At 39.9% G+C, this 19,536-nt stretch overlaps 1 protein-coding gene and 1 long non-coding RNA gene across 2 annotated transcripts; one reads left to right on the forward strand and one right to left on the reverse strand.

Moving 5' to 3' along the window:
- Positions 1-5,055: 5,055 nt before the first annotated feature.
- kif7 (kinesin family member 7) lies at positions 5,056-17,090 on the reverse strand. Its single transcript, XM_042506648.2, has 20 exons — positions 16,975-17,090; positions 14,810-15,202; positions 14,386-14,583; positions 13,862-14,261; positions 13,435-13,782; positions 12,571-12,763; positions 12,330-12,497; positions 11,948-12,106; positions 11,522-11,652; positions 11,261-11,379; positions 10,411-10,566; positions 10,105-10,310; positions 9,673-9,870; positions 9,316-9,441; positions 8,904-9,080; positions 8,592-8,807; positions 8,080-8,286; positions 7,106-7,304; positions 6,662-6,823; positions 5,056-6,097 (listed from the first exon to the last, which is right to left on the reverse strand). Exons 2-20 carry the CDS (start codon positions 15,138-15,140, stop codon positions 5,703-5,705), a joined length of 4,089 nt encoding a protein of 1,362 aa, XP_042362582.2. The 5' UTR covers positions 15,141-15,202; positions 16,975-17,090; the 3' UTR covers positions 5,056-5,702.
- LOC148190432 (uncharacterized) lies at positions 10,577-14,121 on the forward strand. Its single transcript, XR_015776828.1, has 3 exons — positions 10,577-11,364; positions 11,563-11,690; positions 13,981-14,121. It is a non-coding gene; the product is annotated as an uncharacterized LOC148190432 (long non-coding RNA).
- Positions 17,091-19,536: the final 2,446 nt, after the last annotated feature.

Consider the following 19,536-nt stretch of genomic DNA (forward strand, 5'->3'; position numbering starts at 1 on the left):
TATTAGTCTTGTATTAAATGTTTATCATAATTTTAAACAATAATCCTGTTTTTCATTTCTTGCCATTACAGTACTGTGTTGCTTTAAGGTATCCAACAGTGTACCTGTAAAAAATACTTTGTGGAAATTGCTCTGCTGCAATACCATAATTAATACTTTATTATGACACTCACTGAGATTCTGAAGGAGCACTTTTCTACATTTAAATATATATATTTTTTCCTAAATACGATTTGTTACATTTCTTACATTTGAATTATCCAGTAATCTTATTAATATTTAGATTATAACATAACCTCAAAATAACCTCATGATGAACTTACGCTTTCCTTAGTAAGTGCGTCTGACGTCAGTCGTTTTAATTGGGGAGTAAATGCACTGACAAGGCATGCGTCACTTTCTTTGTACATCCAGGAGAAAACTCTCACACACATTACTACAATTATCATAGCCTTTGTGAATTAACATAATCCATTCAAAAGACAACAGAGTCGGGACTGTGTCTATAGTCCATTTTAGACAAGCAGGTCCCATTAATAAAACTGCAGGTTTGAAGTTGCTGTTATTGACTCAATCTGGAGGGTTTGTGGGCGCTTTTGGTTAAACAGGCCTGTAGCTTCATTGTTACAATAAACAGCCTCATGTTGACTTTGATAAACAAACAATATCTTATATATTTACTTCATGTGAGATTTTAACAAGAAAAATAATGTAATGTAGACATAATAAAAACACTGACTGCTGGTTGTGACTTTGACCATGAACCCAATTTGAAACATTAGACTTGAATACAAGAAATGATTGCAGACTGTCTATAAAACCCTTTTCAATATGTCAGATGTCAGGCAATGCACGTGCAGACTGAGAATAAGATGTATCAATTTGAAACACGCCTGTAGGTGATACTAACAGGTCTGGTTTGTGGAAACTACTCAAGACCATTGATTTCAAAAGACTTACTTTCACATCGCGCCTCCTGCATCCATGGACACTAAAACATCCACATGTGGTGATGAGGACGGTCGGTATCATCTTTCAGGCTCCAGATGTGCAGGACGCACGTGCAGCCTCGCTGTGACAAACAGGTGAGCGCGTGGATCAGATCAATAAATCCCACACCATCTGCCGAGGCTGGGTGTCCGCGTCGGGCTGTGGGTGAGGTATCCTTGTTGAATTGTGTGTTTGTATCCGTCATCAGGAGGTTTTTTGGGTGTTTTTTTTTTTTTTTTGCCGGGTCCGTGCACGCACGAGCAGATGAGAGCAGAGATGTGGGACGGCCTTTCATCTGCAGTGTGAGCGTGTGTCTCCCTTCAGCCCGAGGTCCTGAGGGGTCTTGAGGCTGCGCTGTGTCCCCTGACGGAGCCTCCACTGAGCTCCTCTCACCTCCTCGCTGCCTTTTTTCTTAATGCTCCCCCCCGGCTGTGGTGACGTCACGCCGACGGCAAGTTGACAACCAATCACATGGTCTCCTCGTGTGTGAATGTGATGTTCACATGTAGCCTGGCTTGGATCGTTTTAACTCTGGGTCTGTGGGAAATAGGAAGTTAAATGTAAATATATTAGATTTTTTTTTTTACAGTTTTATTATATTTAGACATTAAAAAGTAAATCCAGCAAAAGTTAATGAACTCATTTTTTGGAGCCTGCATGCACATTTTGTCTCAACTGTAAAAAGCAATAGCTGATGAGTTGACGTCTATTCCCTGGTAATTAAAGCCAAGATATACAATTTGAAAGCATCTGACTTTGGCGCCCCTCAGTGGAAGTAAAATTAAAGACACTGTGGCAGACAACAATGCAAAGTCTGATTTAGTGTTGAATGTATCTGCAAGGTCAAACATGTTGACATGTGACAGTTAGGCCTACACAACTTTGGTTGGATTTTCAAGCAAATTGCCAAAATAACTGTTGGCAATGTATGTTACTGCAAACCACAGATGCGTTACATTTCTAGGGTATTATGTAGTAGTTATGTTGAACATTTTTTTTATGTTGCTTCTTTTTTTATAACAACAACAACAAAAAAAGAATCATCAGACATCAAACTCACATACACTACACTTTTTTAAAATTGACAAAACCATACATATAAATAAACAAATTGAAAAAACAACAACATGCAGACATACACATAAACAAATAAAGAAGACAATGTAAACAAAGTAAAATAAAGAATAGTATAAAAAAGTGTTGTAGCTGGTCACCAGAGGTAGTTACAGTAGTGTTGCGTGATATAACCAAACAACTGCATCACATTTCTTAGATATTTGGCAGTATCACAGTGTATTTCTATAGCAGCGTATAGCATGCGTCATCGCCAGGACATACACATTTACAAAACATTCTGAAGTCACCTTGTATATAATAAAAGCCACGTATGCTGTATGCCCTGCTCGCACCCACAAAACAGCTGCAGAGTGCACTGCAGACAGCCTTCATGTTTCAGTAATGCTATGGTTAATGTGTGGTTAGGTTTAGGCACAAAAACCACTTGGTTGTGTTTAGGAAAAGATTATGTTTTGGCTTAAATGTCCAATGTGTAGAATTTAGGGGGATGTATTGGCAGAAATGGAATATGGTGTAAAAAGAAGCCTATTTGTTCTTTGAGGTGTAATCATCTGAAAATATGAATTGTTGTCTTTTCCTTAAAATTAAAGAAAAATTAACAATTAAAATGAGCTGTTTATATCTCTATAGGAAGCTGGTCCTCGTCTACGAAGATCGTCATTTTGCACCACCATGTTTATGCAGTAACCTAAGAGAGAAATGAAAGACCAGGAGAGAAAGAGACTTCTGAGAGTTATTCAGCTCCGTGTAAAAACCTGCTGAATGTCTGGATATGGAATAAGGTAAGCACGCACTAAATAACCAGAAATAAATAGGTGAGCACAGATTAGCAAGTGCAGGCCTAGAGGCCTGTCTCCAAAATGCTGAAAAGTGTCTGAGAAAAACTGATTTGGAATGTCAAACTGTTTTATTAATTCTTTGACTATTTAAAATCCAGTGGGTCCATTTATTTTGGAGAGGAGGAGACCTTTGTGGATATTTCGGCTCCCGGTAAATACCTCCTGAACAATGAACACTGAAGGAATCAGATCCGGGAGAAGTTTCAGCTGGTTGCAATCTGCAATTCTCACCACTAGATGTCACTAAATCCCCCTAAATTTTACTCACCTTTGGTCTCACAATACCAACCAGAAACACAGCGATATCTTTATAAAAATAAAAAATAAATCACTTTTCATGGAACATTCACCAGTAGAAACACAGTGACTGGTTGCTAAATAAGACCCATGTTTAGTGGTTAAAAAGCTGTTGGATATGCGCCAATGATTTGCTACAAAACAACCCTTTTTATTGTCTGTGTAGGTTCTCAGTCATCCAGGTCACTGTAATCCGAGGTTTCCTTTAAAGTGGCAACTTGACTTGTTGAGGTTTCTTGAAGATGTTTCACCTCTTCTCCAAAAGTCTTCTTCAGTTCTGAAGAAAATCCTAGCACCAGGCCTGTTTTTGAGCTAGAATGAGGTGACTAACTGATATTACAGAATTTCATACTGGACCATTGTTAGATTTTTCTTTTACAAGGTCTTGTTTTTAATTTATTGAATTGTTTTTGTGGAATCGATAAGTGTCCTTTGAACTTAATTCAGTGACTTTATTGCTCACTTTTTCACCAAAACCAGCAACAAGGCTTGAACTTCCCCTTAATCTGGTTTGTTTTTAAAGGGGTAAAGAATACAAGTTTCAGTCTGGAGGAGATAAAACCCAAAAAGTCTTACTTGAGTTTGACTCATGGAGCTGTTTTCAGAGATATCAAAGACTCATGTGAAACCCTGAGGATTTACCGCCCTCTGCTGCTCACATTGTGTCCACACTGTGGACAGTTTCACTTGTGTGCAGAAGGACAGATATATTGAGCTCTTGTTCATGAAATGAAGAGTCAAGATCAGTCAAATGGTGCTCTGTGTAAATGCAGATCAGATGGCTTTCTCATTTCTTGTGGGGTATAATCATCCTGGAATTACAGTTCCTATAATTTGGGGGCTTTTTTTTGTAACCAGAAAATAGGCCATGACATTGCCATGGAGTCAGCAAATTAGCTGTAGCGGGCAAATTGTTTTGTTTTTTTTTGTTTTGTTTTTTGTTTGTTTTAGTTTAATTTTGTTTACATTTTGACAAATTGACATCATTAAAAGTATGCCGAGTTAGCTATTAGCAGTTACTTTTTCCAACATACTCATTAATGTACAGACATCTGTCACTGGATTAATTTGAAAATGACGAAAACTGAAAAACTTCTCAATTCTCAATTATGTTCTGTAGTTATAAGGAGCATATTTTTTTGTTCACATAGATTTGTAATATATTTTTTTTGCCTTATCAACTGCAATTTAACAACATAGCGCTCTTCATTCTCAGACACAGCAAAAAAAAAAATAAATGAATTAACAATTAGAATAATACATTAAATGAAAGCAAACACCACTCATGCTAAAATAACTTTTCAAGAGGCCTTAAGGAGCACCTTTTCAATGATTTGTAAGCAAATATATGGAAGATTATGGATGGACATAATAATTACGATCATAATTATAATAATAAATATAGCCATCAAATTCAAGCCCTTTATTGTTACCAGAAGGAAGCCGCTCATTGCCAAAATCAGTGCCACAGAGGGCAGAAAGCAGGTTTGAGGCTTCACAAAGCTGAGTGAAGTTACAACAGCTGGTTTAATTTTATCCAAACACGGAGTGAGACCAGTCACACGATTCTCTCCGGGGTCTGCGGCTTCCTCTCACAGTCCAAAGACATGCAGGTCAGGTGGATTGGTGACTCTGTCTGTCTATACATACGTATCAGCCCTGCAATAGTCTGGTGACCTGTCTACTGTGTACCTCGCCTTCTGCCTCCTGATGACAGCTGGGATTGGCTCCAGCTCCCCCCCCTGCGAGGACAAGCGGTAATGGACAATGAATGAATGAATGAATGTTCCTGGTATTATTACTGATCATCCTCATGGACAAAAAAGTTGCAAGCTTGTAAATGACAACAGTCTTCACTATCACTGTTTATTTGATCTCCTTGTGAATTTTTGGGTACTGATTAGATTTCTCTTCTAGAAAAGGACTCAACAGTCAGACACGCCCTGCACTTAAACCCACACCACTCCTACACTAATCTGACATTTTACAGCAGCTTTCATACCTCATTGACATCAGCTGTGATAACAGCCAACCTGAGCATCGATTTAAAAAGGATTACAGACAAAACGGCAAAAATCATTTCTTTTGCTGTAAGTTGTGGAAGAAATTAGAACTTCATGTAAAAAAAAACACACAACCCAGATGAGAGTGAGAGAAAAAGACATTTTCATATAAAATACCATAGAAGGTAAAAAGCACTACATGATTAGATCATTTTGTCATTATGCAAATGATTCATCTCTTGCTGACTTTTATAGTTGGCACGTTCATAAACCTACCCATTTTATAACATGGAAACAAACTTTACCCTAGTGAAAGTGCTTCGTATAAAAATCAGTGGATGTCTTTGTTTATTAAAAAACTGTATATACAAGTACAAAAATCGAAATACAAAAACCAAGGATGGGTAATGCGTCAAAATATGTCAGAAACCACAGAACAAAAATCTATGCGAATGGTCTTAAGTAACACAATTTGTTTGTTTGTTGTTTTGTTTTTTCAGACAGGATTCTTCCGCACGTCAATAAACGCGTTGTTTGACGTCAGTGGTCCGATGTTGAGGCTGGATCTGCGGGACTCTCTACGTGACTTAACCACAGGCAGTGATGTCTGTCCGAAACAGGACCCCATACCAGTTTGAACTACACGATTAACAGGAACGTCTCCAGCCGCTCGAAGCCACAACTCCTCCATAACAGCAGGCTCCTCTGTGGGGAGAGAGGAGCGTCTCCATGTGGACGGGAGAGGGGTGTTCACCAGCTCTCGCATTTCTTCTCTGGACCTGGGAGGTTTCTCAGACTGACCCGTCCCCCTGCCTCCTGGACTGTCCTCACGGCAGCGGCTCAGCTTCTCCATGCTGCCGACGCCTGCTGGTTTACCATCAGATGCCACAGCTGACGGACAACACGTCAAAAGGACAGTTAGAGCTGCGGGAAAACACTATTCTCAACAGTGAGTATTACCTGACAGACGTCAGTGCTGCTGCTGTGGGCTTACTGAATATCAAAATGATGAGATTGAGATCTGTGGCTAAAATCTGACCAACGAAAGACTTTCTCTGCCTCTGCATCATTAGACGTAGGGCTCAATAATGTGGAGCAAATAAAAAAATCACAATATTTTTGATCATTCCTCAGTCAGTGTACTTGTTGATCTTTGGATTTTCCTTTCAGAAACCAGATTGAATAAGCATTCATTTATATATATATATATATATATATATATATAATATCCAAAGACCAAAAAGTAGTATTCTGGGGTTGACCACTGGTACTTTCTCTAAATAATAACTTCAACATGCAAGTAGGCACTTAAGTCATTTTTATATGCCAAAAAGCAAGTATGGTTTAAAAAGATGGATATCCAGAGCCATCCTGCTGCAAGCTGTAAATGCAATTATTATGATAATCATAAATATTTAAAGAGACATATAAATATTGATGTAATAATACTCCTACCTTTGGCATACTCTTTTGGCTGGCTGGCTGAACAGCAGAGCTCCCTCAGTTTGTTGCTTAGCTCCAGATTTGCTGCCTTGTAGTGGTTCAGCTCCTTGCTGAGGTTATGGATCCATCCTTCATACTGCCGCTGCCTCCCTGCCAGGCCCTCGTCCATTTGCTCTGTGGGAGCAGGAGGACACACACAAGGGTACACAATTACTATCAATTTTATTAGATAACTGAGTAAATAGTACATTGAAAAAATAAAATGTCGATATGATAACAAAAAATGGTTAAAAACTTTCAAACAATATTCTATCTGTAAACCTAAAATATATCCTGTATAGACCAACAATTATGTTTTTATTACTATAAGTGGTGAAAATATACAAACACATGCATTCAACCTTTTTTTTAAATGAGAGACCTTTTTTTTTTGTCAAAATTTACTGTGATCCGTACCTCGACACTGTTGCAGTAAGAGCTGCACGCTCCTCTCATGTTCCTTCTGCTGTTGTGTGAGCCGGCGATCTGTGTCCAGTTGTGTGCGATCGAGAGCATTCTCCAACCACTGCACCTGCTTCTGCTGCTCATCCAGATGCATTTCCAGCTCAGCTAGGGTGAGCTGTAGCTTACGCTCCTCCTCCCGCAGAGACACCACCTACAGGAAACATCAACACTCTTCAGCGCACATACCGGGGACTTCAGACGTTAAGAGTCTTACCGCACAAAGTCTGACACAGCTCAGCTTTCTTACTGCTGAATAAAAAAGTGTTCCCACGACTAGTAGCTGTTTAAAGTTATCTATGTTTAACCCTTTGAAACCTGAGCAAATTGGTTTATTTCAAAAACATACGAGAAGGTGACAAGCAATTTAACAAGACATTGTCATAAATTTGTAAAAAATTATTTTAAAAAAAAGTTACGTTAAGAAGATAACCCGAAAACAGGCAAAAAAAAAAGTAAAATACAAAAACAAACAAGAAATGACCTTTAAAAGGTACTGATAATAAAAATATGTTGTTTTTTTTCTCAACATAGTTTAAATATAAAATGATTTTAATTGTAGATATAATTTTCAGGACACTTAACCAATTTTGGGATATTTTAAAAAAATAATCCTTCCCTCTTTTTCAAAACAAACTTTTAGGTTATTTTCTTGTCACCTTTTACTTATTTCTAGCAGTTTGTGTGACATTTCTTGCCAAGTAAGTCATTGCTTTTCCCCCCCATATTTTAGAAAGAAATCAATTTGTCCATGTTTCAAAGGGTCAAACGGCTTGTGAAAGGCGTCTGAGAACAGCACAAGAAAAGCGATGTCGCTCCACGTTTTAAAGGGTTAACTGATATTGTTATTATGATGGCATTTCGCAGTGATAAAGTACATAAGAAGGCAGTAAAAGTGAGCTGAATCTCAGGTTGAGTGTTGCACAAACCTTGTCGAAGTACTTGCACAGCAGAGCTCTTGTTTCAGAGGCAGACAGGTAACTTAGTTTGGCCATTAGGTTCATCTCCCACTGGGAGAGCATACTGGCAGAAGCCCTGAGCTGTCTCTGTCTCTGAGTGATGGCCTCATTCTTGTACTCAATTGCTGCATCCAGAGCCTCGATCGCCTCGTCCAACTGGAAAAGTGTTCGCTCCTCCTAAAATACATCAGAACAGGTGGACTTGATGTGAATGTGACCATGAAGACAAACAGGTGATATCACAGCCACCAGTGAGAATTTGTAACTGCTTGCCACATGTTTCCTTATCAGTTACTGTCACTGACATTCTAAGTTTCATTTGTATATCTCTTACTTTGAAATAATTTCATCTTTCTCTGCCCAACATTTCAAAATGTGTTTGGCTATCAGTGATGTGAAAACAAAAACAAATTTTATACATTGTTCAGAGGACACAAAGTGTCTTTTTTCTGTTACTATTTGAACCATGGCTGATATCTGACCTCAGGTGAGAGCAGGCTGCCCTGCCGCAGCTTATCGTCCAGCTCCACTCTCTGTTTAAGCAGTGAATCTTTCTCTTGGCGCAGGTTGGAGATTTCTTGGCGAATCTGTTGTGAATCTTGAGCACTGCTGCTGCGAAGAAGACCATTCCTTTCACTCAGCTCTCGCTCAAGCGTCTCGATGCGCCCCGTAAGCGTCACCAGGTCTTTACTCAGGGCCTGGAGGAAATATGAATGGAAATGTTGGAAATGGAAATGTAGCTTTTACCAGCTTACTGTGTCAATGAATGGAGTTGTTTGTGGTTGTTATAATACCTGACTGGAGCGAAGCCTCTTGGTCTCCAGTCCGCTGCGTTCCTGTAGCAGAGCTTCTTTCTTGGCCAGGATTTGCTCTCGTTTAGTGAGCTCTCCTTCCAGATCTTCCAGTCCTTTCCTCTGGTCCAGTACCCGCTCCATTTCCTCATCCAGCCAGCGTTTTTGTTCCTCGATCTTCTGCTCACACAAAAGTCCATGTCATGTTGAAACAGAGACACACACACACACAAACTGAGGCTGCAGGGGAGTGATAACTCTACAAGCAAAACTCCACACATCTTTACCAAAAAGAAAAATTCCTAAAAACAAAACCACTGAGTGACAAATTTTCCTACAGGTTTAAGGGCAGTTTGTTTTGTATGAATTCAAAGCTGCTACGGATATAATCTCCTTTAGAGTCTCGTCCTCCCACCTGTTGTTCTTCCAGTGAAATGACAGAGCCGTTACTGCCGCTGCGTCTCTGCCTCTGGAAGGCAGCGATCTCCTCTGTCTTTATTCTCAGGATCTTTTGCTGCTGCTCATTCTTTATTTCGAGTTCCTGCAGGTAGGATGGAGGAGTGAAGAAAAGGAGGATAAAGCTCAATTGCAGGATTTGCATAGTAGAAAAGTAAAATCTCAGCCTTCATACAGTGTACTGTTAAATTTTCCTTTAAACCATTGCCAGACGTTTGGACTTTTGATGGGTAGAGGTTACGTTTCACGTTTTCACTGTTTAGGAAAAAATATCAAAAGCACTCTACTGCTACTCTGCTGTATTAGCCTGACTCACCTTGACTCTGTGAGTTCTTCGTTGCATCTCGCTCTCCAGACGTCGTTTCTGCTGACTTTCTTGGCGCAGCCGCCTTTGCAGCTGCTCCTGTTGCTGCCTCATACTCTGAACACTTCGCTCCAGCTCCAACACCCGACGTTCGCTCTGAGCAGGAAGGTTAGCGAGACGAGCGGTGTCCCTCTGACGCTGGCTGAGAACCTAATATGAAGCCATACACATTTAATCTCACATAAGTTTAAATGTACAGGTACAAAAGGCATGAAAAATAGTACAGTGTTGTCTTGCTCATCACATGGCAAGGGCATGGGCTTCAAATAGTATCTTAGCTGCTCAAAAATATTCTTTCAGATGTCACCGTCACAGTCAGCATCACTCAGTCTCCAGTTGTCTGTTGTGTTTTTAGGCATGAATCCAGAAGTGAAGCAGTCAAACCTGAACTTTGCTCTGAGCCGCAGCAATCTTCCTGCGACACTCCTGAGCTCTGGTCTTGTCCATCGTACTGATCTCTCTCTCCTGCCTCTCCAGGTCCTGCAGCTGCCGTTGAGCCTCCTGCAGCTCCTGTCGAGCCTGCACAGCTTCACTCTCCAGAGCCGTGATCTTATGGCTGTACTGTCTGTTCAGGGCCTGAGCATCCTTACCTAAGAAAAAAAAACACATACAAGTGATGTATGAAAACACAGAACTGAATCTCTATTTGAAAAAGATGAGGCTATAGAGCAACTAGATCCAAACAACTACCTGTTTTGACCAGCTCCTTGATGAGTTCTTCCTTCATGCGGATGGTGACCGACAGCTCCCTGATCTTCTGCTGTGCCTGGAGAAGTCCCAACTCTGAAACACCTTCAAGACTTTTCAAACTTTCACGCACAGATGTCTCCCCAGTGCTGGAGTTGGCTACAGAGATTTAAGGGAAGACACAGGTGGACATCAGCAGAGCAACACTGTAGCAACTACATCACAAACACATGTAGGGCTTTCTCTTTGCACTTTTGGCCGCGCTGCGTCAAACCATGCCGAGCTGATTTGTGTTTCTTTTGTGAGTTTAAACATGCTGTGCCAGAGGTGAACCATTTCTAGAATAGGGTCAAAAGCGCAACCGGGTAGCAGTGACGTCTGCAGACAACCCCACTTTTCCCCCTCAAACAGGCGTGTTGCAACACTCAACTGCCTATGCAGGAGACCAGAGACAAAGGTGTTTTTTAAAGTGTGTCAAGTCCTCAGTGCTTTTGTAGCTTCTAACTTCATCTCTGTGTTTTGGAATTTAGTTTACCCCTGGGTCTTTATTTGTACTTTAGATATCTGCTTTATTATATTGTTTAATATTCGCTTTCAGCAGTACAGGAGTTGTGTTAAGTCAAAACCCAACATTTACTAATTTTGCTGCTTCACAACAAAAGCTTTTCGATTAAAAAAAATATATATATTGGGGGAATGTATGTGGGATTTAAAAGGATCCTAAAAGATTTTAAGCATGCAAAATGTTATGAAAGAACATGTTGGTGAAAAAACTGTGTTAATGTTAATCAATGAGTGAACATGTAAGTAAAACCACAAATCGGATAGGGGCATCTGAGGTTGTTAGACTTACATGCTTTTCTGGCTAAACAGGGGTGCTGGTCTGGCTCAGGCAGAGATATGAGCCCTTGAATACCAGCTGCTGGTCCTCCTGACAGCATGTCCTTCTTAGTCCAGGTAAGGTTCACATGTCTGAAAAAATCACAAGCACTACATTATATACAGTACATTTCACACGTAACATGAGCACGTGCTCATTCTTTCAAGCGTGCATCATTTATTTTATCACTCAGTTTAAATGGTGTAAGCTAAAAGCTGATTTCTATAAACATACTTGCGTCTCTCCTGACTGCCCTCATCTTCTGTGTCCGGCAGGTCTGCTCTTCCTGGGATCTCCTGCTCCTCATAGAGGCTACCATCCTGATCACCACCGGGTCCATTACCAAGATAGCCCACTGGACTGACCTGTAACCACACACGTGAAGCCACAGATGTACAAACAAGTAAGCTACAACATATTGTGGTTAACTGTGTGAAAATGAATTTGGATCTTTATACACCTGATAGTGTAAACAAGCTCAACTAAATGGAAGAAATGTCTAGTTCTTTGTACACATGTGGGCTTTTTTAGAAGATGGGACTTTTCATTGTAACATTGGTATATGCTCATCTCATTAAAGAGCACACACTTCCACTTCTTAACACTATTTAAACCCACACAGAACCACAGGCTGATAGACGAACTGCGCTGGTTGGTCACCTGTCTGAATGTGCCTCCATTCTGACTGTGCTGCATGGAGCCCATGGGGGCCGTGTGGGGCCGTGGCCTCAAGTTAAGGCCCAGGCCCATCAGTCCTGGAGTAGACAGCAGACACTGCAGCTCTGCTATCATGTCCTGTTGCTCCTGCAGCTTATCACTCTGAGACAGAAGGAAAGCAATGAAATAAGTAACATAGCAGCTGAGCCAACAAACATGTTGAAAATCAGAATGTTATATAACGCTGACACAGCCTGAGCTGGTATCATCACCCTGCTCCCAAGTTAGCCCATATTAGGACAGCTTGTTTGACCCTGTGGTGATTACAAACATTAAATTCAGGTACTTGTTACCTGTATTCATTATTTATTTCTTTGTATCTCACCTGCTGCTTGTATTGCTCCATAGCGTCCTCCAGAGCTGCTAAAAAGTCTGTGTTTTCTCTCTCCAGCCGCTGGATCTGTGCTTGAAGCATGACAGTGCTATCTTCTTTCTCTCCATCTTTCTCACTTTCATGCTCATGGCTCCACCTCTCCTCAGCCGCCTCTGCATCCTGGGAAATATTCTTTATAACACATTTACAAACACTAAATAAATATTGTCTTAGAGGTGTGAAAGAGACAAACCTGGTTTCTCACAGAAGGCCTTCCTCTCCTTAACGCCACACTGTCCTCAGTGGAGCTGTTCTCGATGCCGCTGTCTGGTCCCGAGGCAGTGGTCAGTCCGCTCCGCTCCTCCTCCACTGAGCACAGCCACTCCTTCACTCTCAGACTCTGTTCTGCGGTCAGAGCCCCCTCACTCTGCAGCTCCTGCAGCAACCTGTGATATATTAACAATAGAGCATTAGAGGGAAGGAAACTAAATCTATTCAAATTAAGCAAAACAGATCTCACACTCAGGATGAGAAACCTAAAAGTAGCCTTATGATACCGCCTGTAGTTTTATACCAGCAAACTCCATTCTTTACAAGAGAGTAAATAAAATACGTGGGCAATGCTGATCGCAATGAGAAAATATGTCCATGCAAAGGCATGAATTTTGTGTATTTTCAAAGTTTTTTTGTGGAGGTAGAGTTGTATTACTGTACATTAGGTTTTGGCTAAACAGATATATTAATATGTGTAAATTCTTTGTTGGTTTAGGCATCTTTTGAGATTTGAAGATAAAAACATAAAGGTAAAGTAACACCTGTGTTATTCTTTAAATAGGGTAAAATTTCTCAAGAGCTGCTGTGAAGCCCTCTGAATTGCGATTTGTGATAATGGGCTTTATAAATAAAAATGATTTGAACTGAACTGAACATGTGTATGGGGCACCAATGGCTTGTTAATTACAAACACACATTAATTCACAAATTAACTTCCCACTAAGTGGTCAAGGACACGCAGCACAATATATACAAACAGAATAAGTAGCAGTCAAAACTGGCCGTTAAACCCTCACAGCACAATGACAACTAAGTTTAACTCCATCAATCGACATGCTTGAACCTGTAAGCAGTGTCTGTGCACGTCCTGTAGTGGGCGCTCTGAGCCTGCAGTCTGCTGATCTCTCCCTCTCCGAGGCGGGGTCTCCTGTTTGGGTCAGCGTGAGAAATGATGCGGGTCTCTGAGCGCTGGCGGTTTTCGAGCGCTCTGCGAAGGGCCTTGATTTGTTGCTCCAGCCCCTCCACGCGATCTGGCTCACGCTTGCAGTTGACTGTCGCCCGGTTCTGAATGTTTCTGGCCCTTGTGGCGTAGTTAAGTGTGTTCAGGCTCTCATCAAAGTCTGAGGAGGATGGACTGATGCAGGCGATCATCAGGGTTTTTGAATTTCCTCCCAGAGAGTCTTTTAGGATCCTAGGTGAAACAAGGATGATAATTTTACATCTGTTTCTGTAAGAATAGCATGCTAAAGTATCTCCTCTTCAAAACGTACCTCGTGATTTTAGAATCTCTGTATGGTATGTGAGAGCCTTTCCTCTTGGGGTCCCCCAGTGCCCCGATAACATTTCCCAGGGCCAGAAGACCGCTGTTAATCTGGATACTCTCTTTCAGTCTCTCTCCAGTGTTCCCCGTTCTCAAAATGCGCTCTGATCCTGCAAGGTCAACAAAGTGGAACTTGGAAGACAACATCTGTGGTCCAGAATTTGTTGCAGTCCCATAAAGGCGAGAGCTTCCCCGTCGCTGGTCCATGTAGACGGTAAAAATGGTATGTGAGCGGCTGGAGTTTGGATTCATCTGGGTTGCACCAGTGTGCCTGGCTGTGTTTCCTGACTCCAGTAAACTCAACACCTCGTCGAGACCCTCCACTTCACACTCCTTTACGCCACACAAAACTATGAAGTCACAGACGCAAACAAACACAAAACGCTGATTAATACAAACTCAAACCATTATTAAAAATTCATATCAAAATCACAAAGACATGCTTTAAGTCCAGTCAGGCTGCCTGTTCAATACCAATGTTGCCTTTATCCTCCCGGATGTGGATGTCTTTGCTGGCTGTCTCCACCTCCAGTAAGTCCTTAAACTCCTCCTTGTAGACCTCAAGATAGGAGACCCGGACCGAGAAGTCTGTTAGGTCATTTTCATCTAGCAGCTTGAAGACATCTGCAACAGCCCGGGGGATGATACCCTGCTCCTCATCTCTAAAAGAACCTATAAACACAATTAAGACACATAATTACACACAACTGGCTTGTTAGGGTGAAACTTAATTGGAGTAGTGTGCACTTTGTTTAACAAGTACAAGTGTGCTGTACTGTCTGCCTGGTCTTGTTCTCTTTTTATTGTCTTATGCAAACGGACCTTAGTTTACAGGATAAACTGAACAAACAACAACTGAAGTGGAAAATGGAAGAAAAGGTAAAAAAAAATAACTTACAAATATTAGCTTCTCCGATGGTGTAAGTCTTGCCTGAGCCAGTCTGCCCATAGGCAAAGACTGTAGCATTGAAACCTTGAAAGAAGGCATCTATGAGTGGCTGAACAGACACTGAATAAACCTCGTCTTGACAGCAAGTTTCTTCAAACAGGTAGTCGCAAAGAAAGTGTCGGTCGTGGCCCAGAGTCACACGACACAGCTCCGAGTCCACGGTGATGCAGCTCTCGTGGCAGTGAAGAAGCTCTTTAGGCAGCAGAGGACGCACTCGAACAGCCACTTGCACTGCAGAATAATCCCCTCTGCCTTGGCCGCTGGGCAGTTTGGGAGACATTTCTGTTTCACCACTGGAGCTCTTCTGTGTTCCTCTGCTACGTACGGATCATCTTTGGGCCACTGAAGGGGACAGAAATCACCAACAAAGGTTTTCTTTTTTAGCATCTCTTGGCGTCTGAGCAATGTAATATGGCTACAAATGAGAATGTCATTGATACATAATAACGAAATAAACCGACATAATAGCTCAAATACATTTTTTTTGTACAGGTGGGCAACAATTTTTGGGTAAAGCTATTTAGCAAGCAGCACATATCTGGCAAGCAATATGTGTCACTGGCAACCATCATCTTTCCTCAGGCTTTAAGAGTCATTCTCTGTAACCTCACCATGAAAAATAGTTTTTGACTTCTTTTTTGTTCGAGTAGCATAAAAGGACTACAACTTGCATTTGGTAGTGCAACATTGCATTGTAGGTTGAAAATTTGTGTAATCAATAATATTAATTATTGAATATTAATAGATAAAATAGATATTATAGGCTATGCAGTGCTGTCAACGTATATGCAATATGTTGCTTTGAGCTTTGATTGAGGAAAAAACACATTTAGTATAGCTGAAATAAGCAAACTTTTTTTCTTTTTTTCAAATAACGAATAACTGATCAAAATGGAGAAAAAAATCCAATAAGAAACTTGGTAAGAAATTTTCCTCAAACTGCAACAATTTATTATTTTTAGAAAAAGCTAGGGTAAAATGTCTAGGGGGAAAAAAGAAAAATCTATGGAAAACCATGTTTATAATTAATTAGAATAATTAAATATTTAAAAATGTTATAGAATTATTTTTAAGCACGGTTCATGTCCTTTTTTTCATTTTTTCTCTTTAATTAATTAATTATACAAAATTTTAGGTAAGTATCTTGTGCTTCTTACCTCTTTTGGCTATTTTTGGGGGGAATTTCTTCTTTTGTTGCTCAAACCTTCTTTACATGTTTTTGAAAGAAATCAAGCCAATTTGCTCAGGTTTCAAAGGGTTACTACTAACTCAACCGCAACTCATTTTGTAGCTACTTTATAGTATATGAAAAAAAAACTGAAAACAACTGACAAATAGATATGAGACATACATTTTAGTTGTGTTTTGTGAACATTTATGGTAGTGCCACTGCATACAGACTAGGGTCTGAATGGCTCAGTCCTGATCTCGACTTACTGCTGATTTATTTTAATATCAGCTCTCAGCTAACTCTAACCGAGGTCTCCAAAAATCACGTCCTCGAGTAACGTCATGGTTTAAAAGCCATTACGATGAGTGGTGACTTGTTTCTTACGTTATTACACAGTAACGTGAGACAACATAACGTTAAATCTAACTAGTAAAGTTGTATAAGTCCTTTAAAACAAAGTCGGCCAACTTTGACCAACTAGATTCACGTCTAAAGCTTGGCGCCACCATTAAAACGACGTTATCACTTTACATCACATTCACAACACCACGGTCCTGTAAAGTCAACTTATTTTGACTATGTTAGCAAGGTGAAGTTAGCTAACCAAAGCACTATTACAGCTGTTTCACGAAGTAAATGCGTAAGTTACCGTTATTCATTAGTAACACACGTATTCAGGCTTTTTTTCTAAATCTTCTACAACATAAGTTTCCCCAAATCTCACGCTACTTTAGTCCCCTGTTTCTCAGATAACCTCCGCTAAGCTAAAGTTAGCAAGTTAGCCAGTAGTCCGAACAACAAAATCAAAACATGAGGATGAAGCTGGATAACTTTTATCTAGAAAGGTTAACGAGATTCATTACCCCGTTAGAGATGGGTAACATCAAACTGCATGCATTGATTGTGTGAGTTCTCGTAGCCGCTGATGACTAACATAACTTACTTTAGTGAGGAAGAAATTACTCCATGGATCCAGGATAACACTCGAGTTTTTCTCTCCTTTGGAGTGTGGAAGTTGAGGGGCAGTCAGGAGGAGGAGCCCGAAAATTTGGGCTAAATTCTGGGTGTGGACTCTGGAGAGCATCATGGCTGAGAGGGCTGTGCAGGAGAGAGGGACCGATAATATCTCACTATGTCCGGATCATATACCCGGAGAGACCTCTGCATCGTGTGTTACATCTTTCTAGTCATAAATATGTAATAAACACTGTGTGTTGGTCAGACGTCTATTCAAATTTTGGAAGTTTAGATCAGTGATACTCAACTTACGGCCCGCGGGCCAAATCTGGCTCCTGATAGGGAAACGACCAAAAATCAGAGAAATGTTCTAAAATCCGAGAAATATTCCAGTATTCTAGAAATTTCCTAAAATCCAAAAAACACCATAAAGTCCTAGAAATGTCCTAAAATCAGAAAAATGCCATAAAATCCTAGAAAAGTCATAAAATCCTATAAATGTCCTGAAGTCTGAGAAATGCTCCTGAAATCCTAGAAACATCCTAAAGCCTTTGCAATGTCCTAAAATCCTAGAAATGTGTGGAGCTGCTGCCACTGGCCCCTGGTCTGCTGTCATTTTGCAAAAGTGGCCCCCAAGCAAAGGAATTTCAGTATCCCTGGTTTAGAGTGTGTATAGGCTTAGAAAATGTAGGTAAGAATAGCATTTTTTGGCAATTGGATGGTGAGCACTTCTGTTCTGGAAACTGCTGAGAAATCCCTTTATGGTCAGTATATCTCTAGGAGCCGTTCATCATCTCAGTGCTGCAGATCTCTAGTTTGTGGCGTTAAAGTTTGATGAAGCTTAACAGATCATCCTAGAGGTCACGGTAGGTTATTTTATACAGTGATGTTCATTTCAAAGATATGGTCTCACTACAATAACCTTTCCTGATATTATCTATTTACCCCGTAACCCCTGGTATACAATTTTGTTTTTTAAAATTTCAACTTGTTTTGCGATTAGGGAATTTAAAAAGAAAAAAAAAATCTTTGTGTTAGAAAATGACTATTTAGCCAGTAACTATGCTTAGGCTATATAGGTAGGGAAAACCTTCCCTAAAACGTCTTTCTCCTCATAGAGTTTTGTAGTACGAAAAAACAGCAATGCGTGTTAAGCAAATGTCTTCATCTGGTAAAAATGATTCAGTACTTGTAGCTGAATAACTACTATTGTCCACTTCTATATATTTTGTCCAAAGGGAAAGGCACTGTGTTAAGGTGTTGTAAAGGTGCTAGAGTTTAAACAAGGGTGTTACATTGACTCCATAGACTAGGCTATAAAGGTTGTTAAACATTGTTTTGTCATTTAAATTTTTAGTGATTTTTTTTCAATCAGATATCATTCACAGAAATCATATGACTTATAAAACAACAAACAAAACAAGAACAGAAAGACGGTCTATAATGACACAAATGTTTCACACATGCACCCATATATACTTAAATGTCATGAGCTCTTAATAAGTAGAAAGTAATTATCCCAGACTTTAGAAAATTTCCCTTTTGTATTACTCATCTGAGCCAATAAGTATTCAAAAGAGGCAGACTCTGTCATAAGTATAGACCTCATCCATTCGGTGAATTCTGGGGTTTTTTTTCTATATTTTTCCAGTTCCTCAACACAACTCTTTCTGCAGTAATGAAACCATTTACCAATAAACCACACTGTGCTATAGTGACACCCAGGGACAAAATTGTTTTATTCACAAGAAGACTGTGAGGAGTGTGGTAAGAGCTGAGCTGCTCAGTCACCAAGTTTCACCAACACCTCTTTCCAAAAGGGAAGAACCACAGGGAATTTCCACATAGCACGCAAGATTGTACCCATTGCATCATTACATTTAGAACAATTTCTATTGTGTATCAGATCCCTTTTTTATACATATAATTATAGTCGGCATTATTTTTCATAGAATGAAATACAGAAGATACAATGTAGGCTGGGAACATTAAAAAAGGACATTGCATAACAGTGCTAAGGGACAAACCCTTTAAAGTATAGAGCATTGAATTATACATAATAATCACAAAGCCAGTAACATAAACAACATAAATTACAAAACTAACTAATTTTGATGAATAACAAACAAAACACATGTAAACAAAACAAAACACTGAAAAAGGGAAAACCTTAGAGGGATAAGTATTTTACAGTGGTACACAAAATAAAAAGGGGATCAGGGAGTTTACGTGCAAACCACCCTTAATGTGGGCGTCCCAGTTACTCCATTTACGCACGTAGAGATCCACTTTATTCTAGACTGTGAATGACGTTTTTCTAAATAACTAATTAAGTATCAGGCCCATTGTAAATAATTTTAATGGGGTGTAATAGTATATGTGTGTAATTTTGTAATGTGTAAATTCACTTCAAATATCAGTAAGCCAGTAAAGTTAGAACATTTTTGAATACAATAATATATCTCTCTAGTATATGGTCATTTATAACATTGTATTCATTGTAATATTTGTCAAACTTTATACTCATTTTGCCGATCTCTACACCACT

Source organism: Plectropomus leopardus, chromosome 1 (assembly GCF_026936395.1).
Source record: "Plectropomus leopardus strain MGB_pleo_1.0 chromosome 1, ASM2693639v1, whole genome shotgun sequence".
Lineage (NCBI taxonomy): Eukaryota > Metazoa > Chordata > Actinopteri > Perciformes > Serranidae > Plectropomus > Plectropomus leopardus.

Coding starts and splice junctions, on each gene's coding strand:
- kif7 (XM_042506648.2), bottom strand. CDS start 15,140: ATGTCTCCCAAACTGCCCAGCGGCCAAGGCAGAGGGGATTATTCTGCA. Junction 13,783..13,861: donor AGAGATTCTAAAATCACGAG/GTACGTTTTGAA, acceptor TGTTTCACCTAG/GATCCTAAAAGACTCTCTGG. Junction 12,764..13,434: donor TGCACAGACACTGCTTACAG/GTTCAAGCATGT, acceptor AATATATCACAG/GTTGCTGCAGGAGCTGCAGA.